Genomic DNA, 22,392 nt, shown 5'->3' with positions numbered 1-22,392 from the left:
GCAATCACTTACATGAAGTATTTCAGCCTAAACACGAGTCTCTCCGTCACTCTGCTCTGCTGTAACCCGAGGAGAAAATTTTCCTTGTGGGATACAAGTGTTATCCAATGAGGGGAGAGAACGGCATGAAGGGCTGTGTGTGCAGCCAAGGGATGCGCGTGAATGTGGTGACGTAGCACGAGGACCAATTGATGCCTGACAAGGGCGGGGGCTGCTAACTCATGGTGCGTTCAAGGAAACTCGTACTTTGTGTTTTTCCTTCCTGTGAAGTCATACCAGTTCGATCTGGTACGAGTTCACGGGTCGGAAGTTACGAGTGGCCGTTATAGGGAACTTTCACAGACAACAGGACGGTAAAAACACGAGCTACGGGTTACCTGGAACGCTACCAAGTCGTAGTTGTGACTTGAAGCTGTAACTTACGGTTTCAAAAGCCTGCCTTGAACACAGCATTAGCCGAAACGGCCGTGCCGATGATATCTGCTTTAAATTGGGTGAAGGGGTGGAGGTAGGATCATTAACCAAGCAGGAAGTTGCGAAAACTCCGAGGCAAATTAGTCATCATTACAGTGTGCTCCGGATAATTAGTGAATAGACAGTAACTTGAACTGTCCCGTTTTATTTTTTATGTTTTTAATAACCTGCTTAATGTCCGTGGACTCAGATTATTACCAGCACTCGACTGCAAAGCCACGACAACAGCTACTACCGCATGTTTTTCCAGCCCTCCTCTCTGGCTGCTAACTGCTGGGCCTCGGTCATATGACAAGGACAGATGCCTCATCACTGCCCTGCCTTACGTATCTGCGCGCAGCGGTTGATCAAAATAAAGTAGTCCCACTGAAGAAAAAAACGCTACATGGATTTTGAACCTCTTGAAAATGTGTACATTTGTAGAAATAGTTTTTACATGTATAAATGCAGATTATCACCACAGAATCATTGTTAATATGATCCAGGGTGGCGATCTATGCGCCCCGCGAACTGGCCTCCCCCCTACGTCATGTTGTTATTGTAACCTTCCGCCGCAGTCGCACTAGGAAAACAGCTGTGGCGAGCTAACGTTAGTTAGCAGCATCGTTTGTTTTTGTCGTGTGTGTGTGTCAGCGATTTGGGCCGCTCCTTGCGCAAAACCAGCTATCGTTTCAACCCCAGAGTGACCGACTTGTCGTCTGTCATCTCTCTCAACGATGAAGTTCCAGTACAAAGAAGAGCACCCCTTTGAGAAAAGGCGGTCTGAAGGCGAGAAAATAAGGAAGAAGTATCCGGACAGGGTCCCAGTGAGTAGCTAACGTTAGCATGTTAGCTCTGTTGCTAAGATTAAGCTTTCGCAACCCTGGCTTTTTTTCAAAGATACATTCATTGTAATAATGTTCACACTTAAAATATAACCGTATTTATGTAGGTCTGTTTTCAGTTTCACGTAGTTTTCTTCCTCCGTAGTAGATAGCTTGCCACGTTAGAAACGGTAAAGGTTACTCAACAACAGTGTCGGCCGCAGTGAACAGGCCAGCAGGTGAAAGCTCCGGGTAATCCTTCCGTATGTTTTAAATTTAGACTTAATACTACGAAACCACAAACAGGTCACGTTAGTAACAACACAATACAGGTCTTCTCCTGTTATTAAGACTGTGACAGAAAGTGAAAGTGTTTTTGGGAGTGATTCTTGTTTGATCTGGAGGCTCCTGGGTGTAGTTGAGGTGTTGGGATGTATGCTGAGACGATAAGAGCAGTGCACCTTAAAATAGTTGGTGTCAACAAACAGGACACTTGTTTACGTCGCGCTGGGTCTTGTAGATGGATTGTAAACTCCACAACCTTTAACCCCTTTTTGTTCGCCTAAACTGACCCAACCAGACTGTCCGGGTCCAAACTGTCAGCAAATAAATAAATATGCTTTGTGCTGCCTGTAATGACACTACAATGGCAGTGTAGTTTTACTGCCTCCAAGCTGTCATCGCTAATGGATTGAGGGGAAAAAGTCATGTATGACTTGAACCAACGATTTCTCTATTGATTGATCTGCCATTTATTAATCAAGTCGTTTGGTCCATCTAATGACGTGGTATAGGGGAAAAACAAAACAGTGCAGTTTGGCTGGACCAGTGTTGACTTCCTCAAATGCAATTTTACAGGTGATAAATTATTTAGAGGAACACAATCAGAAAACATTCAAATTTGAGAAGCTGAAACCAATGGTAGAATAAAATGTATTTTTAATTAATATCATCTTCACTGGTTAATTATTTAAGCTCCAAAATTACGTGTTACTGCTAGATGTGTGGGGGTAGTAAGTATTAAACAAGTGCAGTGAAGAGGGGAGCCTAAAAGAGTAAAAATATTCAACATGTAAATGTGTGTCTATATTTATTGGTTTATTTCTGAGTAACTATAGATTAGTGAAGGGGTGTTTTTCATGATAGTACATGTTATATATGGGTTAAATATAATTCAGTGCTCACTTCAGTGATCCTTTCTCAGATCCTCTTTCTGAGAAAGGTGAAACATATCATTTAAAGTAGTTCTGACAAACACTCTTTTGTCAGGGGAAAATGCACTACGCTCATATGCTGAGGACATTTTGTGCAGTAGTTTTTTTTTTTTTATATTGACTCGTTCCTTTTTTTAGGTAATCGTGGAGAAAGCCCCAAAAGCCAGAATAGGAGACCTGGACAAGAAGAAATACCTTGTCCCCTCCGACCTGACAGGTAAACACAGAAAAATTGGACAAAGATGCATTAATATCTTATAGTTGCATTTTAAAACACATTCTTGTCTCTCTCTTTTTTTTTAGTGGGCCAGTTTTACTTCCTCATCCGGAAAAGAATCCACTTGCGAGCTGAGGATGCTCTCTTCTTCTTTGTAAACAACGTCATTCCACCCACCTCAGCTACCATGGGACTGTTGTACCAGGTGAGAGTCTTACTCACTTCCCACCTCACTGACCAGCTTTTTAGACCGTGTCTTTTATCAGTGTCGCATTCCCGTTTGCTTCTAGCTTTAGAGTCGGCTTCCCTTTACATTTTTAATATCATACTAATGTCTTTACCCCCCCCCCCCCTTCCCTCTCCTCTTTCTCAGGAGCATCATGAAGAGGACTTTTTCCTCTACATTGCCTACAGTGATGAGAGTGTGTATGGGAACAGCCAAAGGGAAATCTGATCCCACTACCATCCCCCCTCCAACCACTACCCACCTTTCTGAGACCTCCACCATTCATTCATTTGAATATTAAATCCAGCTCAGCAGCCTAGAGTTCCCAGAGTAAATATGTCAAACGCACTTTCACTACCCATTCATTACCCTTCTCCCACCCATTTATGTCTTTATTATTCTGCAGTCTGAATTGTATTTGCCTCCACTTTTTTTTCAATAACAACTTGGGTTACGTGGTCTCATGGCCAGTTATTTTTCTAGTCTCATAATTGATCATCTTTAACTGAAAAAACTGAGAAAGAATAATCAAATAACATTAGAGCTAGGCCGTTACTATAGTTATTCTTGGGTTAAGGGAAGAAAGGCCAAGTATGAGTTCAAATCGGCTCTTATGGGCTAAGAAGATAGTTGTAGGTTGTAGGTTATAGGTCTCCTTTTGCTGACTTGCAGGAGGACAAAGTGTGTTTTGAGTTTAAGGTAGTGTCGTGAAGTTATAGCATCCATCGGCTAAGGACAGATTATGTCTGGCAGAGTAAAGGATAACTGTTTTGCAGCAGTTCTTCTCCTTTAAAAAAAACAAAAAAAACTCGAGTGGCTAGGTTAATTTTTAAAAACCCACCAGTCACTGAAGTCTTTGAATGACAGTGTGCTGCCCTGCATCCGACCCCAGCAAGAGGTTTAATAGAATTCAGACTAAACAATCATCCTCTGCTTTCAGTGGTAAGACTATTCTGTTGACTGCTACTATGATTATTGTTGTTATTATTGTTAATTTTAGATGGCTTAATTTCTAAAGGTATTGTAAAGCTGAGTGCAATTTTCTCTTTTTTTTAAGTTTGTCTTCTTTTTTTTAAGAAAAAAAAAATTAAGATTTGAACTCTGTATACAGCTGCATTACTGGCTCTTTCTCTCCACTCATGACCATACATGATAAAATGTGATGAAAAGCTATCCACGTTTCTTGTCTTTATTGAACATCTTCCCTACAGCATTGCAAATGTCTTTTTGTTGTTGCTTGTGGGAGGCTCATCTTTAATGAAATGTTGTGGTATTAACTGTAAACTGAGGATACTCCCATTTATTACAAAAGTGAGTGCAAAGTTCATCATCTTGTATCATCCTGACGGCTGTGACACATCACCACGAGGCCAGGACCGGCCCTTTTCCTGTATTTGCATGAGTTTTCTTATCATATCAGCTACTGTGGCTGCTCAGATCGCGTGTGGCTTTCCATGGTGTGTTTCTTGTGGGAGCTGGTTTGACATAACAAGAGGATCCATTTTTTATGTCGTCCTATTTTAAGAATTTGATAAACGGGAAAAGGGAGTCCAACAATAAAGGTGGAGGATTCAGGCCTGAGAAATAACACTATCAACATCAGTACATTGGAGTCATTTATGATGTATTTTTAGATTTAACCAATAGAGTTATAAGATCCAACATGCGACTATCTAGATTTAATTTATTTTTTAAAGCTTTTTCTGTGTAAGAAAATGGTGGCACATCTTTGGCATAACATCAGCTTTCACGTGCTGTCTCTGGTCTGAATGGGCTCTTTCAACGTGCTGCACTTACTATAAGCGTGTGGTAGTAAAAGGGGAAATTGGAGGTCTGTGTTTTCTTATTAAGACAGGCGGGGCTGACCCTTTTCTGCCCAAATAAGGAATAAACTGCAATTCCCAGAATGCAATTTTTTGACGCAAGTTGGACGACGACGTCGCCGTCCTTGGCACCGGAAGTGAAACCGTCGATCACCCGGGCTGAGAATCTCCCTCTCTGTTTATATTTTGTTGAGAAGTTTTGGTTTTATGTTGCTTGGCACACCGCCCCGTGGCCTCTTTATATAAACCGCGAGACGGTTCTGTTCTTATTAAACGACCCACAAAACGACAAAAGTAAGATTTTATGCTCTTCCTCAGTCTGACACGTTAAAAAACAACGTTACAGTCAGATGCTGTAAAATGCGCAGCGCTACCGCTAGCAGTGACTGGCTAGCTAACGTTTAGGTTTGCTCTCTGGCGCGTTGAAAAATAAAATTGTTGCGGCTAATGTTTAATGTCGAAGCTTTGCATGACTTTATTTTAAACTTATACTATTTTCATTGGTGAACCTGTGGTATAATAAACTGTCAGTTCACAGGAGCCGAAGCTAACAGTGCTAACTTAGCAGGCAGCAGCAGCGAGGCCCGCAGCATGTTAACACCTGGGCTGTGTTTAGTGTTTATGATGGGATGTAGGCAATGTCTTTAAATGCAGTGTCTGCATTTTTTTTTTTTTAACTGTAATTTACTGTCGGTCACCAGCTGGCCCCTCCACTGCCTGTCACCATGCCCGCCCTGTTGGAGAGACCCAAGCTGTCCAATGCGATGGCCAGAGCCCTCCACAAACACATCATGAGGGAGCGGGAGAGAAAGAGACAAGGTGTGTGAATGTGTGAGAGAGGGACACACACCCACAGACAGAGAGAGACTGTCTTTAACTACCTGCAAATAGGTTACCTTGTAAAATGTGAAGAATAACACTAAACCAGATATAATAATGAGCAGATATTGTGTAATATGTAATGTTGTTGTTATCTGTTAGTGTGCAACACAACACTAAAAAGTTCACAGAGCATCATATTTCATATAGTGGATACATTGTTTGACGGTGTAACAGTTTTTCACATTGACAAATATCTAATTTTGTAAAAATGGAGTGAATAAAAACCAAACTCAAGCTTCATAAACACAGCCTGTATTCAGTAGGGGATTTGTAAACTTTTTCCCGCCACTGACACAAATGCATGTTGATTGTTCAGAGGAGGAAGAGGTGGACAAAATGATGGAGCAGAAGATGAAGGAGGAGGAAGAGAGGAAGAGGACAAAAGAAATAGAGGAGAGGATGTCCTTGGAGGAAACCAAAGAACAGGTTGGAAAAGTGACTTCCTTGCAGTCTGTGCTTCTATTTCTCCTCCATTTTACCTTGGATTCGACATAATATATGGTCTAATATCTGGCAACCCCATCCCCCAATCTAATCCTCAGGTAATGAAGATGGGAGAGAAACTTCAAGGACTCCAAGAAGAGAAACACCAGCTCTTTCTACAGCTCAAGAAAGTACTTCACGAAGAGGAAAAGAGACGGAGAAAGGAGCAAAGGTACATTTCATTTAAAATACAACCACTAAGCCCAGGACTTTATGGAAGTGTTCCTTGTATTTAATCTCATTTGTGTTCCCTTTGTCTTGTCTAGTGATATCACAACACTGACGTCAGCCAGCTACCAGCCCAGTCTGCCCATGCACGCAGGGCAGCACCTCCTCAGCATTCAAGGTGAGAAACTGTTATGGATCTATACGCTGCCTGACCATGTCATCGTCTTTCTGTGTCAGTATCAGTCAGCTGATCCGTCACTTTCCCTCTCTCAGGCAGTCCTGTCAGTCACAATCGACCCGGTGCGCTGCTCGGTGAGCGGAGCAAACAGCTGTTCCCTGCTACCGTGATTCCAGTAAGTTACCTCGTATGTAAACGTCTCAATTCAGGAACACGTGAGAACGACAAAAAAGAAAAATGTAGACACCAGAAAGTCTCATCTCCTCCTCGTCCTCCTCCTCTTTCAGGCTCGTCACTATCAGACGCCAGGCTTCAGCTCGGGCTCAGCGGAGCACGGGCAGTTCAGCGGGGGCCAGGGGGTCCATGAGCCCTACGGGGTGGCTCAGGCCCAGCACCCCTCCACCTACGCCCCTGGACCGTCTGTGCCTGTCAGCTTTGCGAGCAGCTCTCAGATCAGAGGTACACAAGGAGAAAACATGTTCAATGAAATAAACAAACTCCACCAGTTAAACACATAAAATCCTGATGAAATGATGTGATTTAACACACAGTATTTTAATTTCGATGCAAGATCCTAATACTGTATTAGTCAGGCTCGTATCATCTGTTGTTTGCTGTGATAACACTCTGAGACAGAGATAAAGAGTTACTTTTCTTCTCCTCCAGGTGCGTCTGCGTTTCAGGCCATGCAGTATCTCCCCCACCAACAGCCCGGTTACCCCGTCCACAGTCACTTCACCTCCCAGCCCGGTCAGTTCCTGTCATGTCCTGCCATTCGTTCTATGCATTTTCAGGGTTCCCACTCGTCCTGGAAAACCGTTGACCAATTTTCAAGTCATGGAAAATATCTGTCAAATGTCAAATGTCCTGAAAAAGATTGAGTTGTCCTGTAAATGTATTTATCTCACTGTGACATCAGCTACCAGAGCTCGATTTGACCTTTCCAGATCTCATCCCACCAGGGATTTCTTTTCCAAAAAGTGTGAGAAAACTAAAGACTTTGAGTTGATAAGTGTTTCCAGTATTGGACCGCATGTTTGCGGCGTTCTATGAAATTTGTCATAATTTGTCATTATTTCTAAGAATGTAGAGATTAAGATGTAAGAGATTACATTTTACAATTATTTCATAAATTAGAGCCATAGACTGTACACCTTTTAAATAAAAAATAATGGGGTTGAGAGCGGAATAAACATAAAAAACTGGTTAAATGTACAAAATAGAGTTCAACTGTCGAAAAAATGACTTCTCCAAAGCATGAACGGGACGGGGGATGTATTAGTGTATGGTGTGATAACATGTCTGTCAGACTCCACTGTTTGGGACAAATAAAGACACTTTGACTTTGACTTTGACTGTAGCAGCTGAAAATGTCCTGGAAAATGATTTCAAGAAAGAGTGGGAACCCTGATTTCACCGTTTTGTTACAGACTTCTCCTAACTAGTAGTTGTAGTCAACTGCAGATACAATAAATACCGTGGAGTAACTTGTGAGTGACGTGTGTATGTGTGTGTGTGTGTGTGTGTGTGTGTCTCCTGCAGGATACATGCCTGGAGCAGGAATACCCCTTCAGAAGCAGCTGGAACATGCCAACCAACAGTCAGGCTTTACTGACGCTGTAAGACCATTTCACATGTAGAAACTTTCGCTGAAGGACAATAAACATGAATTTAAACTGAATACAGAGTTTCCTGATGGAGGGAGTTTTGATTGTCGACACCAAATGAGAGTTTATCTGTTGAAAAGCTGTTGATTGCATTCTGAAATAAAACAATAAAACTGCGTGAACCCAGTGGTACTGTCATGGTAATTGAAACAGTGTCTGATAATGAGAGTCTCTGTCTTTGTGTTGCATGCAGGGTGCTTTGAGGCCTATGCATCCACCAACCATGCACCCCTCCGCTCCTGGACTGCTGCCCACCCCCTCCATGGCGGTCCAGATTCCCACTGCAAAGGTGAACACCCAAGATGCACTCTGTTCTTTACACAAACCCCTTTTTTTCGGCTGATCCGCATCACTTCCCCTTTAATTCTCAGCATTTAACCTTTGGTATTTAATCAGTGTCCATCCCAGAAGTTTGTTTTGCGCTTATTATGTTAGAAATCCTTCATTACCTGAATAATTTACCATGTTAAAAGTCCAGAGAACCAATTTGCTTTTCACAAAACACTGTCTACGTTACCACCATGTGTTTCTCATCACCATGCACACTGCCTCCGCTACATTTTCTCTGTTTTTTTCATCATGTTTCTCCATGTTTCCATCTCCAGGCCCCGTTCCAGAGCTCTCCCCAGGGCGCTCCTCGCCACAGCTTCCTCCCCCACAGCCAGAGCGGCCAGAGGTTCTACCACCACGGCAAGTAACTCACAGTCCCAGTCGCCTTCCCTCTCGACTCTGGAGAGCCTGTCGGACGAGTAATGGATCGGCCCCTTCAACAAATGCTATTATGGTTTGATTATGCCATATGATTTTTTTTTTTTTTTTGTACAGTATCTGATTTTTAAGTTGTGTTTTGACTTTGTTAATGAGCGATCAACAGTCGTCATGTTCATGTGCTTCTGAAAACATGCATCTTTGATTTTTACGCAACTTCAAAATATGTTTTGTTATAAAACAGCAAATTATTTTACATACACTGTAAAACCATTCTGGAGGTGCTTTAGAGTACTAAAATGTTAATATCTTGTAAAAAAACAAACAAAAAAAAAAAACATAAAAAAACAGACCGCATGAATCAGAGCTTGTTCTTTGTATACTAACATCTCATGGTGACAACACATCGAGTGTCTCTGCAAAGACTTTGCTCACAAAAAGTAGCAAAAAAAACAGACTAGAAGAAAATTAACAACACTTAGAGTAAAAGATTAAGATTGAATCAACGTGTTTCTGCGAAGGTCACAGAAACACTGATGAACACTACTGTAACAGAGACACGTTGGTTCGACTGAGGCTCTACTGCAGCGTGTTGCTGACTTCTGGTTGATCACATTAAACCCATCAGGGTTGGTTACCAAAAAAAAAATCAAGAAATCAAGATGGCCACGGTCTTGAAACGATTATGGAGGATTACACCAGTGTTTCCGGCGTCGTCCTCCGAAGCATAAATCAAGTTCAAGTCAGTTCTGTTTTCAAGCTTTTATGTTGCAAAAATAAAACGATAAGCCAACGCCACGTCCAACAGTTTGTGTCATCTTTATTTTTTTAGTTTTTTTCCTTTTTTTTTTTTTTTTTGCTTGGCCATGGAGAGACATTCTGCACAGTTTGGACTTGCCGTTATGAACACAAAGTAAGGATACCAAACTGCCACAACTTGCCCGCCTCCTGAACCATCACTCAAAAAGTTTGACAGCGTGTCAAATACAGTAGTACTCTGGCCCATTAGTCTGCGTGAAGGCCTGGTCTGAGGGTCTCTGCAAAGAGGGGGGTGTAGTGGTGGTGGTGGGGGAGTTAATAAGAAGCAAATGAAGTGAAGAAATCGAGATTTTGTATGTTCTGGGTGGGAGCAGGGTTTTGTTTCTCTTTGACACTTTCCAAACCAAAAAGAAACTGAACCGGGGATGTGCCATGTTGGTAACCTTTTGTTGAACAGACAAAGTTTGAGGTGATAAAATAAACATCAGAAGGACGGGCTCGTTCAGATCGACCGCTGAAAAGACACGTGCCGCACGGAGAAGACCGAACCTGCTCGTGTGCTTGGTCCTGTACGACACAAACACACATATACTGAACAAGCCTGAACAGAACAATGCAGATCTAGAGTTGAAGCCCTTGTTATAACAGGGAAACATGAATATACATATATTTATATATTATATAAAAAAAACAGCTGTGACAACATCACCACCTTTCTCTTTTCTGACTGTAGGTAGCTACTGAATGTTTGTGTGTCGACCTACTCAGTTCTAAGTGAGAGACCTTGCTCTTTTTTACATCTCTTTGTCTGGCCTTAGATTTATCACCTGTGAACGTACATGGGGGATTTATTTTTTAAACATCTGAGGTTCCAATTATTTATTAAAGTCCATCTCTAATTGAACCCAAAGGAAGGTCAGAAAACAAGAGAGAGGGAGAGAGAGAGAGAGTATGAAAAACAAAGACAAAAAAAGAAAGAAAAAAAGAGGGAGAATAGCATTGACGAGGCAATATCCCCTCCTTTTCCCCAGGTCCAGTGCATCTCGTTTGCCCCTGAAACAGAATTACAAAAGAGGGGGAAAGGAATGAGAAGAAAAGAGGAAAGAAAAGTCAGGAACAAGAAGAGACAGAGGATACTTGAGAAAAAAACGAAAGACAATATTTTAATGAGGCGATGAATACTTTAAGTGGCCTCTGCGGAGGAAGCATTGCACAAACACCAGCTTTAAACGTATATTTTGTCGTGGACACTTTATTCTACAGCCCGCGGTCTGCAGGTTGAGGGAGTGCAGGTAAAGAGATTGCATATAACAGGTTGACCCAACAGTTACAACACTACAAAGCTGTGTCTTATTAGAAGGATGTACAGGAAGCAACTGGCTATATCAGGCTGTAAAATGAAGTGCAACCCACAGGTGGAGGGAAAACAAACAAAAAAAAAATACAACAGAGCCCCCAAAATACAATATGAACTTTTAAGCTTTAGTTTATATCTGAAAGTGCTACGGAAAATGATACACATGCTCGTAATAGTGTTAACATGAAAGAAAGAGAACATTACGGGGCAGTGGGACACCGCTCGGTAACCGTCGCTCCATAACATGCCTCAAATTTTCATTCAATTAGTGACATTTCCTCAATAATTAATCTTTAAACTTCAGCTAATCACCAATATCTCCAGTTTAAACAAATATATACAGGTAAAACAGAATTAAGAGCAATGCAGGAGTATTGGAAAAAACATGGTGCAGCTCATACGCTTAATTGTAACATTTTAAAACGGAGTGTCCTCTCTCTCTCTCTTCGTCTATAATACCAAAGGTAAAATCTAAACATCCCGACTCTTGGAGTTGCCCCCCCCCCTCCGCCCCCCTTTCTGCTCCACTGATGAACAATAAACTGTACATGATGTCACACGCACACTCGCACTGGCATGGCACATGCTGGTGGCTCGTGGTGTAACATCCAAACACACACATACACACTCACACACACACTCACGTATATAATTTTACATCGGACACACACGCAGGCACACACACACACTCGCACGCCCACACACACTCCTCTTCAGGCAGGCTTGGGTCAGGCTGTAGATGGGGGAGGGTGAGAGGACAGCTACATGACCAAGCAGCTGTGGCTCTGTATTTACCTGCAGTGGCTTATTTACCGCAGGCTTTGATGCCAATCGCAGCTTCTTCCTCCATCGCATTTAGAACGGTGATCTGTAAGAGCAGAGAGGAGTCGGGACAAAGTCGCTCAGTTAACGTTAATTTGTTTTATAGAGACTGTTTCATTTTCTGGCTTTGACAATACAAGATGAAGACAGTGTTTTTCAACCTTGGGGTCGGGACCCCATGTGGGGTCGCCTGGAATTCAAATGGGGTCGCCTGAAATGTCGAGTAATTGTTAAAAAAAAAAATTACTGATACAAACATTTTTTAAATTATGAATTGTTATGATTAAAAACACCACACACAATCTTAGAAAATTGTATTCTATACTTTAAAAATTGAGTTCAAATAAAATACAGCATATAGAAATATCTGAGCTGGCGCGTCTTGATTGATGGCCGCAGTCACGTGATTGCGGGGTCGCCAGAAATTTGTGATGTCAAAATGGGGTCACAAGCTAAAAAGTCACTGATGTAAGACCTCATCTGTGCAGCGACGACTTCAGAGGAGTCTGCAGTGACTCGCTATCGGAAAATGACAAGGGGACGCGGCGGTGCTAGCTTGTTAGCATCAGTGTTGGGCATGTTACTTAATAGTAATTAGTTATAGTTACTTTCCCCCAACTGAATTACTACATTATAAAAGTAAGTAATTACCAGGAAAAGTAACTATTGAGTTAACAGCGAGTAACGGCGCATTTTATTGTCAGTAACGGTAACGGCGTTAACTTTTTTGATTACTCGTTACTGAAAAAAGTAGCACCGTGTGAACGAGACAATTGGCATTTGTCTTGGCAACTGAAGGAAGTAAATATGACAGGCTGGTAAGTAAACAACTATGTAGCCATGGTCATGCCTGACTGCACCTGAACAGTTGTCTGACTCACTCTGACATACCTGACATCAAAATACCTTGTCCCAAATCGAAGAGATGTGCGAGACAGACTTTTAGAGAAAAGGTGAATGGATTATTGGTTTTCGTGGTGTTAAATATGACTGTTTATTGTTTCATCTTAATCATATTAGGGACGCACAATAATAATAATACACAGATAAGTCAGATAATTACATTTCTTGCCGATTACTAGAGCCAGTTGTAATTAGCCAACATTGCCTTGATTTCACTCATTATCAGTTTGCCCCCTGAGTTGATTTTAAACAATAAATGTTGATTTTTGAAGAGTCATAACTGTTCTTGTTTTTGTTATGATTACAGTAGTGATGTCGGTCATATTATTTTGTTAAGTTAGAGGCAGAGCTATAATGTTAAATTCATTTTTACTCACTACATCTTCCTTCCTTAACCTCAGGTGTGGATAGAAACTTTTTTAAAGGTTTGACAATTTCGGACAATTTCAATCAATAAGAGATAAAATAATTGTTAGCAGGTAGAAAATGGATGTTATTAGAGTGAGGTGAGGGTACTGACCAGGATCTCCTCTCCGGCGTCGTGCTTGCTCTCTATCTCTCTGCCCAGGTCGCCCTCGGGAATCTTCAGGTCCTCTCTCACCTCCCCGCTGTCCTGGAGCAGGGACAGGTAGCCATCTTGGATCCCGATGAGCTGGGAGGACACAAGGGACAGGAGCATGAGACAGGGAAACTCAGGAGGAGTCACAACAACACAAACATTTCAGATGAATGATATCTATGACGTTTACTGTGCTGCTGTGACTGTGACACTTCCTAATCTACAGGACTGCGGACACGAACTTCCGGTCATGAAGGTGTGGAGGCACCGGCGACTGAGCGGTTTCGCCTCCGCGGGCTGTGACCGATCCACAGCACACAGCGTGTTTTAATCAGCTGTCGCCACCTGTTGTTGAATATCAGGTGATCTACACAAGGAGTGTGATGAAGATGAACTGGACGGTGCTTACACCTATTTCTAAAAATATTTGTATCATTTTCAAGAGATTTTAATAGATGAAATGACAAAATACACTTCTCTTTGTTATAATGTGTGACTTATGTGCTTTAAAACAAACAACGTCGGTGAATCACTGATTTTTAACATCCGTATTTAATGGTTTTAATCTCACGGTCCATTAGTCGAGGACAAAAGGACAGTTTTTGTCATGATATGTCAAACTGCTTCTTCTTCCTCTGTCTTTTTTACTAGTAACAATCACCTGCTCTGTTTCCTTTGGAGATGAGGATCATTTAGCTCCTGAACCACTGACGCTCAGGGAATCCAAACCGGGAGAAGCTCACTCACGGTAATGGTGATGAAGACAACAACTCCCATGATCCCCTGCTGCTTCACAACATCACCTGACCCTGTCTTTTGTTACAGTTCTGATTGAGAAAGACTGCATAGCTGCAATTAAGACACCGACAGAGCTTCGACCTGTGAGTGAACACGATGCTAACACACCAACACCTCCTAACTCGAGACGCTGTAAAAAAAAACTAACAAAAAAATAACACTTTACACATAGTCATTTGTGGTCGTTTGATAGCACCAGTCGCCAGTTGCGTCTTTGTGTGTTGACGTCCACAAAGCTCGTCTCTCTGTCAGGCCAAAACCACAGGGCTTTTTTCCAAATAAGCATCCGACTGCAACGTCTCATTAAGGAGGCAAATCTTATTTGCTAACATTACAGCGATATCAAAACTGTCACTATCATTTCCCCCTAATCACAAATAATGGAGTCCTCATAATAAACTCAATGGTCACTCCTTCACAGAGGAGGCAGCCCCAGTTTTCTGTCATACGAACACTCCCAAAGCATGAAAAACCTGTTACAGTGTCACTCATCTGCTGTTTTTTTTTTATATATGCGTTGATCTGGAGTAAAGCCTTGAGAAAATAAACTTCACATAACCAGACTATATGGAAAAAATGTTCCCAGTCACCAACGCTTTGTTTCAACTAGACGTTAAGTAACTAGTCAACAAATCCTCTGTCCTCTCACCTGGTAGTCCATTCTCTTGATGTTGGGGACGTCCATGTTGTGGGTGGAGGGACAAATATCTTCATACTTCTTACCAGAGAAGATGTCAATACCAACCAAGTGCACCTGCATGAGTAAAAGAAAAAAACACGACGAGGTGGGAAAAAAAGTATATATTTCAGAAAAGGAAAAAGAAATGCTACCAACCAGTATCACTGAAACAGTCGCTGTGTAAAGGGTAGTTTTTGAACTTTATATCTTTTTTTTTTTTTTCAAATAGTAAAAATCTTGCTGTTGTTATTGCACAGACAAATGTCCATTAATGTGCATTAATATTAATGAGTGAGATAAGTGGAAAGATGCTGCTGCCTCACAGGTGAATCTGTGGGGAATAGTCCTTCAAAACAACATTACCTCTTCAGTTTACAATGACGCCATGATGGGGGAAAAAAACACTGCAGTTTACACTTCAGTTATTTGTCTGTTGAGCAATAAAACACAGGAGAAACTGTCTATTAAGTTTCTTCACTGCAGTTTGGACATCGTCGTACGCCGTGTCCCTGGCTGCACTCTTTATTTATTTATTAGCTCATCACCTTAGCGTGTCCGTGCTTGCCGGTCTTGGAGGTGGACATCTCGACGATCTTGCAGGGTCGACCTTTCAGCACAACAAAGCCGTTTTTGCGCAGGGCAGAGCACTGCATGGGGTAGGTGGCGGATGCCCCAGCATCTCCGGTCTGGAAATCCAGGTCTGCATCTGCCATACCTGCTGCGGAGGCCGGCACACAGGACACAGCACATGTTCATAATACTGGACGCAGTTCACAGTTTTTATAGTATAAAGGCTTAGATAGAAGCCAGAGGTTTTGTAATCTTTGTGATGATAACTGTCTTCCACATTTTGTTTGAGTGTAAGAGTACAAGTATTACTTTCAGATAAAAGTATCTGCCAAAGTTTTATGTAAATCGCCCAACTATGTTTAAACTAATTTTATTACTACAATCTGATAAACTAAAAGTTATTATAAGTTAGGAGCCTTTTTGAACAGCATCCTTCCTTTGTTTAAGTGATATTTTTGTTTTTCCCAATTGTTAGAGTTATTATTTGGTCGTGAGTTAAATAAAAGTGAAGTGAAGTTATTGTTAGAGATTAAAGCTTTATCGACCGAGCAGGATGACAGAGGGCCAGATATGGTCAAGGATTTAGATCATGAGTTAAATTATTTCTGATTAGGACTGGGTGTTTCTGTGCTAGTGTCAATATAATTTCTTTGTTTCTCTGATAATACTTTTTTTTAAATAATAATAACCTAAGTAGTGCAGATTTCCTTCAAAACCTTCTTATCATTCAACAAAAAAGCCAGTGTTGCAAAACTGTTAAAGTGGTCTTTGCACATTAATAAAAAATACAGCATAAAACAATAAATACGTATATGATTAAAGAACAAACTGGGACTACAAATCTGGCTGTGTGTTTATAAAGATTTACGTGACAGTTTTCATTTTGTGCTACAGTGCCAATTTCTAGATATGGGATTTCTCACTCTACTGCAGTGGTTCCCAACCTTTTTTGGCTCGTGACCCCATTTTGACATCACAAATTTCTGGCGACCCCGTGATCACGTGCAGTCACGTGATTGTGGCCGTCAATCAAGACGTCCCAGCAAGATATTTTTATATGCTGCATTTTATTTGAACTCGAAGTGAAAGTATTGTGTGTGGTGTTTTTAAAAGAATAATTAGTTAGACGATATATAATAATATAATATAATATTTTTATCAGTAATTACTAGACATTTCAGGTGACCCCATTTGAATTCCAGGCGACCCCACGTGGGGTCCCGACCCCAAGGTTGAAAAACACTGCTCTACTGTATCCCTTGTGATAAGTTGTCTTCTTAGATGGCAACTTATCAAACCAGAGATTTACATTAAATATTGACTGAACAGTCACAGTGAATATTGTCAAGTTGTTATCACTATCAGGTGACCAGTGTTGACCAGCGCTGATATAACTCAACTCTGAGGTCAGACCCAAACACACTACTACAGTGGCAACACACTGGATGTGTGTAATGGGATTTATAGATCACAGAGTAAGAAGTATTTAGTTAGAATCCACAGTGAGACACAAAGCAGCCTGTGCTGCCTGGTGGATATCTGTCAAGTGTGTCAGCAAAGGAAATATGGAAATGTGACAGTTGGCTGTGGATGGGGATTGAACTTTTTTGGAGAGGGTGCAGAGGAAATGACACTTTGGTTCATTCAATGCAGTCGAGCAGGGGTCAGCAGAGATACTGACCACAGACAGAGCTAAATAAAGCAGCTGAAACATGGCATCTGTCGGCTCCACAACAATCAGACTGGGAAAGATAAACATAACAATAATCATAGCTGCAGACGAGCTGTGTCGCTGCGGTTTTGAAGTGTCTGCACCGGAGCCAAACTGTGCTTCACTAAACTTTTGTCCCGGTGCTGCAGCCCGGCCACCTGCCACGAGTACAAAGAGACTGACAGAGGAGTTTTACGACTAATCCTCAATATTCAAAAAGACATTAAACGCAAAGCACAGATGCATAACAACTTTATGGGAGTTGCTGCTCAGTCTGGGCGGGTGGTCACCGGGCAAAACGTTAAACCAAGGGGCCGCTAATCCGCCCTCAGGACCCATAAATCAAATATTCAAGCCGGGCCTGACTTATCTAACAGCCTCCGGTGTCCTCATTTAGCCCGGACCAGAGGGGTTAAACAAACATGGGGAGCCAGGCGCTTCCAGTCCAGGTCACACCCCGCGGGGGCCGGTGAGTTGGACGGTGTATGTCCGCAGTGGTGGTGGAAAGCAGCACACGGACCTGACTGCGGCCTAGTGCGTAGCCTGCACGGCGTGCCACGGCCCCGTCGTCGGTAACGTGTACGGTCGGTGTCCCCGCATCCATGCGCACTGACTTGACTTGACTGCGCTCAGGCCGAGGCCCCGCTGCTCCTAAAGAGCTCCCGTAGACCCACTTCCACCCTCCGTAGTGTCACCGAGCACCTCTGCATGAACGACCCCGGCTGCTGTAACCCCCTGCCCCGGCCTCCGGTGATATAACAGGCGGGCATGTATTGAATTTTCTCGGCCCGCTGGAGTTAGTGTTGTGTCGTTCGCGAGTGATTCGTTCGAAGGAACAAATTATTTAAGTGAATGTACTGACTAGAATCACTTCCTGACCTGATTCGTTCCTTTCTCAGTTCAGTAGTTGAGCTCAGCAGCGAGCGTGCAGGCCGACAGTGGAACTGCTGTGTGGTTTGTGAATCACTGAATCACCTGCGAATCTGGTGGCGGAGACTCTCGTTGCGAGGGAACGGTGCATGTTCAGTGATGCGTTCACTGACAGTCGGGGCTGAGGGCTCCAGTTCACTCTCTGTGCGCGTCGTTCACTGCATGTACTGGGCGCTGAGGCCGCCCATTCACTCCGTGTCGTTCGCGAACGTACTGTCACGGTGATTCACGTCCGCGCTGCCACTCACTCACTCATTACCTGCGAACCTACTGCGCACACAGAGAACTGCTGCTGAGGACGTGATTCACGTTCGCGCTGCCACTCACTCACGAACCTACTGCGCACACAGAGAACTGCAGCTGAGGACGTGATTCAGGTTTGCGCTGCCACTCACTCACTCATGATTCGCAAACCTACTGCACACACAGAGAACTGCCGCTGGGGAAGCTGTTACTCACTCACTCACTGGTGATTCGCGAACCTGCACCAGAGAACTGCTGCTGCAGAAGTGATTCAGGTTCACGTACTGTGCTGACTGTGGCGCTGTGTCACTCACTGCCTGGTGTACTGCATGCACAGAGCTGTGTAGCGTCATGTTAAGTGAATGTACTGTGCACACAGGACTGCTTCTCCCACGCATGTCTGTACTGTACTGTACTGTACTATGTATCCACCCCCCCCCCCCTTTTTTTTTTTTTTTTGCACCGGCGAAGACGACCTTAACGTCTGACGGGGGGGGGTGTGATTCGGTTTTTTGAACGACTCATTTTAAGGAACTGATTCTAGTGATTCAGTACAGTCAAAAGAACTGCCGATCCCATCACTAGCTGGAGTACAGTAATGACTAAGCTAATACTCGTCATGGCTACGACGCGCACTCAGCGCATTGATGAAACAATATCGGTGATGAGGTTAGAGCCAGGGGCGTGCACGTGAAAACACTAAAAAAAACCTCAACTGCAGCCACTTTATGTAGATTTTTTTTTTTCAAACCTAGGGTATACAGTCAGCTGTTTTTTTTTTGTTTGTTTTTTTTCGTTTAAGCTAAACCAAGTGGGACCGGAGTTCCCGGTTAGGATGTGATAAGTTAGCCGGTGGTCCTCCAGCCAAACACACCGCTGGTACTTCATGGGGGGCGTTTAAAGGGGGGATATATCATAATAGAGCTTCAGACAGACATGTGCATAGGATAACTCGTCTGCTCAGGCGCAAACACGCCCCGTCTATTGGATGTTTTGATAAGGAACTTACCCTGGTGATAATAGCGCTCCTGTCTGTGTTACTTATCAGCCTTTCTCCCTGTTGTTCCACCTCCTCCTCTGTATCCGTGCTGTATAGTCCGGGCTCTGTTTCCTCCTCTGCAGCTCGTTTGTGATGTCGCTCTCCCTTTTTTTTTTCTTTTTTCTTTTTTATATATTAGCTGCCAGCTATCTCTTTATTCCTCCTTCGTTCCGGGCGTTTCCACTCTGCTCCCTTCGCCCTCCCCTGGTTTGTTGTTATCCGGATCACTGCTGACCTCGTCCAGAGGTTCGCGGCCGCTGAAGTCACCCGCCCGGGCCGAGGAGAATCAGAGCCCTGGTCCCCGCTGTGTGTGCGTACTGTCGGTCGCCTGCTCTCCACCTTCTCGGTCGCTCCCTCATCCAGCTCCTCACCACTGTCACAACATTGAAAATTACCTACACGTGGGACTTCCTGTTAGAACTTTCACAATAATTCCAAACTTAATTGAAGGCGTTAGTACAATTTTGTCATGACAGCCTTTTAGGCGTTTGGTCGGATGTCATCGTTATTAGTCAAACAATATAGTTTGGCGAAGTCAATAAATCAGTCAAGGTCCACTTATCAGTGTTCAAACAGCATCTAATGATTTCAATTAGTGGAAAATCCCCTCTTACAGTTGTCATGTGACTATCTTACAGTCAATTACACACACTCCAGGTAAATGTAGAAATTAAACTGTTTTCCAGGATGAATGATGTATATTGTGTAATGTGTCACGACAGACATAGGCTACAATGTGTTCTAGAATGTAGCTGTTACATTGTATTTGATAATATTCGACACAATGTAACTGCATTGTTTCACAACTGTTGCATTCCAGAATGCATCATACAATGTAACTATTTAGCAGTGTGTTCTAGAATACTGACTTTTTTGTGTTAGTTTTTTTTAAGGTTATTGAGGAAAATATGTGTCGTTTTGACACACAGTATAAATAAAACTATTGTCAGTCATATCTGAACATGTACCAATTCTGTTTCTCACTAATTGAAGGCATATTTTGCCTGCTGGGTGTGCTTCGAAGTAGGTAGGTAAGTAGTGCCATTGAGTCCATCATTGGTGCCAATACATTTTTGTCTGAAGAACTAAAGCAAAACATTGTCTGATGTTTCACAAGAGACCTTACATTTTTTCTGAGAAGAGTGCTGTTTATGGACCATGGCTATATTGACATTTTAATTTAGACAGCTCTTCATTTTTGTTCAAGTGGAGGGGGAATAAAAGATGTCAAAACAGGATAGAATGTGTAGGCCTACTTTTTATAATATAAACATCTATTATAGCCTACTAAAATATATAAAATACTTGGGGTAGTTTCTTTTCTTTCTTTCTTTTTCAGTAACACTTTTACACTGAAAATGAGACTGCAACCTTTCCGGTCTACGCGTGGCTAATTTAAACGAGCTTGATGCGTCTCTCATCCAAATGCCAATGAAACAAACCGCGGCAAATTGGTACGTTCTGCGCATGCGCAGCAGTTTCATTCTTGTGCAGCGTTCAACTCTCAGTCCTTTCTGTAGATTTATGTAGATTTATTTACTTATTGTATAGAAACGCCACTGCACGTGCGTGTTAGTCACCACCATATCTTTACAGATATTTTCAAAGGTTTCTAATATGATATAGACAGACATTGCTTAAAACTGTGGTAATTCTTAGTAAAAAAAAAAAAAAAAAAAGTCTTAATACATAATACATAGGCTACATTTGTCACCATAATCCATAATCAATTTACTGTAATTTAAAGGGAGACATAGCAATTTTTAAACACTCTAACATGTTCATATTGTATATAGACACCTTAGTTTGAAGAATAAAAAAGTGGTAAAACAAAATTTTCAGCATAGCCTATACCTAAACTAATGTGTGCCATGTGTAGCTAAACCTTGTGTGGTACATGCAGATCCCAGTGGCTTCACTTGTATATTGTACAACATTTCTTATCCAGGTGCAGCATGCTGAAGATAACTTTGTGTTTACTGAACCTTAACCTAACTAAAACCTAACTATTTCCTTTTATAATTTACCCAGCATCTTTGAAAACGTTCTTAACCCACCATGTCGTTTCTGTCATCCTGTAAGTGTGCTCCTCTGGTAGCTGTAATTCCCTCAGTTGCTGATCATTTCTTACTTCTAATTAGTCTTTTTTTTTCCGTCCAGAGACCTATGGCTGCTCAGCAAATGGTTTGATTGAACTTGGCAGTTCTTAGAGCTGCTAGGTTAAATTTAGTGCTGTGAAACTGGAGTCCTGTGACCTATGTGCTGAGGGCTGCAGTTAAAGGCATAGTTAACCCCAAAATGAAAATTCAGTCATAGCTTTCTTAATCCCATGCCACCTTAAACATTCAATGAAGTTCATGTATTAATGACCTTCAAACCCACTGTGAGCTCGTCCCCAGAGCACAGTCATGGACTTCAACAGCTATTTATTTACAGATACATATTTTTAAAAAATATCATAATAAACTGTCCTCAGACAGCAACCCATCAAATTTGGATGTTAGTTCTAGCATGAACTATTTCTTCATTGCACAGCAGCAGAAAAGTAGAGCTGGACTGAGGAGTGGACATAAGTTTCTGATCAATACTGTCTGTAATTTTACAGGACAATTCCACAGTAGCTACTGCATTTAGTTGATCTTCAGAGTGTACAGAGGTGAGATAGAAGCTGGGCCTAAATGTGATGTCTGTGTTTTACAATGTTGTTAACCATAGTAGTGCTGTATTGTGGCGAAAACGTGGGGAACACGCCTTAGAATAGGCACTATATAATGTAATAGTCAGGTTTTATTTATTTAGATAGATAGATAGATAGATAGATAGATAGATAGATAGATAGATAGATAGATAGATAGATAGATAGATAGATAGATAGATAGATAGATAATGCTAATTAGGACACTGAAAGTCATAAACATCAAATTTACTTCTATATTTTAAATATAGCTACATTTAACCATTGTCAAGGTAGGCTATACATTGGATTTTTATGGCTGGTTATAGGGTGAAGTTAAAGCTTGAGAGGCAGTAATCCTGCTGCCAATAGCATATTTACACTCATAAAATGATCCATGAACTATGAGCAATATAAAGAAAACACTTGTCATCATAAAATCAGGCTCCTCTCACTTACCTGTTGTCCACCTGTCAATTTTTCCCTCCCAATTTCCGACCGCGCC

General features: G+C 42.1%; 3 protein-coding genes across 5 annotated transcripts; 2 read left to right on the top strand and 1 right to left on the bottom strand.

Annotated features, from left to right (window-relative positions):
- The first annotated feature begins 1,073 nt into the window (after positions 1-1,073).
- On the top strand, positions 1,074-4,107 carry gabarapb (GABA(A) receptor-associated protein b). Its single transcript, XM_085760052.1, has 4 exons — positions 1,074-1,280; positions 2,630-2,708; positions 2,795-2,913; positions 3,082-4,107. Exons 1-4 carry the CDS (start codon positions 1,191-1,193, stop codon positions 3,160-3,162), a joined length of 369 nt encoding a protein of 122 aa, XP_085616178.1. The 5' UTR covers positions 1,074-1,190; the 3' UTR covers positions 3,163-4,107.
- Positions 4,108-4,906: 799 nt separating this feature from the next.
- Positions 4,907-9,648, top strand: gps2 (G protein pathway suppressor 2). Its single transcript, XM_085759453.1, has 11 exons — positions 4,907-5,051; positions 5,459-5,576; positions 5,956-6,065; positions 6,182-6,294; positions 6,389-6,468; positions 6,564-6,643; positions 6,756-6,927; positions 7,135-7,218; positions 8,011-8,087; positions 8,329-8,424; positions 8,741-9,648. The coding sequence occupies exons 2-11, from the start codon at positions 5,483-5,485 to the stop codon at positions 8,831-8,833; spliced, it is 999 nt and encodes a 332-aa protein (XP_085615579.1). The 5' UTR covers positions 4,907-5,051; positions 5,459-5,482; the 3' UTR covers positions 8,834-9,648.
- Positions 9,649-10,471: 823 nt separating this feature from the next.
- On the bottom strand, positions 10,472-19,604 carry LOC146969303 (eukaryotic translation initiation factor 5A-1). 3 transcript variants are annotated; one of them, XM_085759455.1, is made up of 6 exons: positions 19,184-19,604; positions 15,266-15,438; positions 14,691-14,795; positions 13,205-13,336; positions 11,755-11,827; positions 10,472-10,655 (listed from the first exon to the last, which is right to left on the bottom strand). In XM_085759455.1, exons 2-5 carry the CDS (start codon positions 15,431-15,433, stop codon positions 11,765-11,767), a joined length of 468 nt encoding a protein of 155 aa, XP_085615581.1. In that variant the 5' UTR covers positions 15,434-15,438; positions 19,184-19,604; the 3' UTR covers positions 10,472-10,655; positions 11,755-11,764. The 3 variants fall into 3 exon arrangements, with proteins under 3 accessions (XP_085615581.1, XP_085615582.1, XP_085615580.1); XM_085759456.1 differs by lacking the exon at positions 10,472-10,655 and having other exon boundaries at positions 10,827-11,827; positions 15,266-15,435; XM_085759454.1 differs by lacking the exon at positions 10,472-10,655 and having other exon boundaries at positions 10,827-11,827; positions 19,184-19,603.
- Positions 19,605-22,392: the final 2,788 nt, after the last annotated feature.

The sequence above is a fragment of the Trachurus japonicus genome, chromosome 18, assembly GCF_045865225.1.
Source record: "Trachurus japonicus isolate A0001 chromosome 18, Traja_1.0".
In the NCBI taxonomy this organism is placed as follows: domain Eukaryota; kingdom Metazoa; phylum Chordata; class Actinopteri; order Carangiformes; family Carangidae; genus Trachurus; species Trachurus japonicus.
The sequence above is the reverse complement of the archived record's forward strand: the minus strand, read 5'-3'. Positions and strand labels throughout refer to the sequence as shown.

Bases quoted from the DNA above. Each gene is read 5' to 3' on its own strand.
- gabarapb (XM_085760052.1), top strand. From the start codon at position 1,191: ATGAAGTTCCAGTACAAAGAAGAGCACCCCTTTGAGAAAAGGCGGTCT. The intron at 2,709-2,794 runs GTAAACACAGAA...CTTTTTTTTTAG, and splicing joins TGTCCCCTCCGACCTGACAG to TGGGCCAGTTTTACTTCCTC. The intron at 2,914-3,081 runs GTGAGAGTCTTA...CCTCTTTCTCAG, and splicing joins CCATGGGACTGTTGTACCAG to GAGCATCATGAAGAGGACTT.
- LOC146969303 (XM_085759455.1), bottom strand. From the start codon at position 15,433: ATGGCAGATGCAGACCTGGATTTCCAGACCGGAGATGCTGGGGCATCC. The intron at 13,337-14,690 runs GTGAGAGGACAG...GTGTCCTCCCAG, and splicing joins TCAAGAGAATGGACTACCAG to CTCATCGGGATCCAAGATGG. The intron at 11,828-13,204 runs GTCAGTACCCTC...CTGCTCTTACAG, and splicing joins ACGCCGGAGAGGAGATCCTG to ATCACCGTTCTAAATGCGAT.
- gps2 (XM_085759453.1), top strand. From the start codon at position 5,483: ATGCCCGCCCTGTTGGAGAGACCCAAGCTGTCCAATGCGATGGCCAGA. The intron at 6,066-6,181 runs GTTGGAAAAGTG...TCTAATCCTCAG, and splicing joins TGGAGGAAACCAAAGAACAG to GTAATGAAGATGGGAGAGAA. The intron at 6,644-6,755 runs GTAAGTTACCTC...CTCCTCTTTCAG, and splicing joins TCCCTGCTACCGTGATTCCA to GCTCGTCACTATCAGACGCC.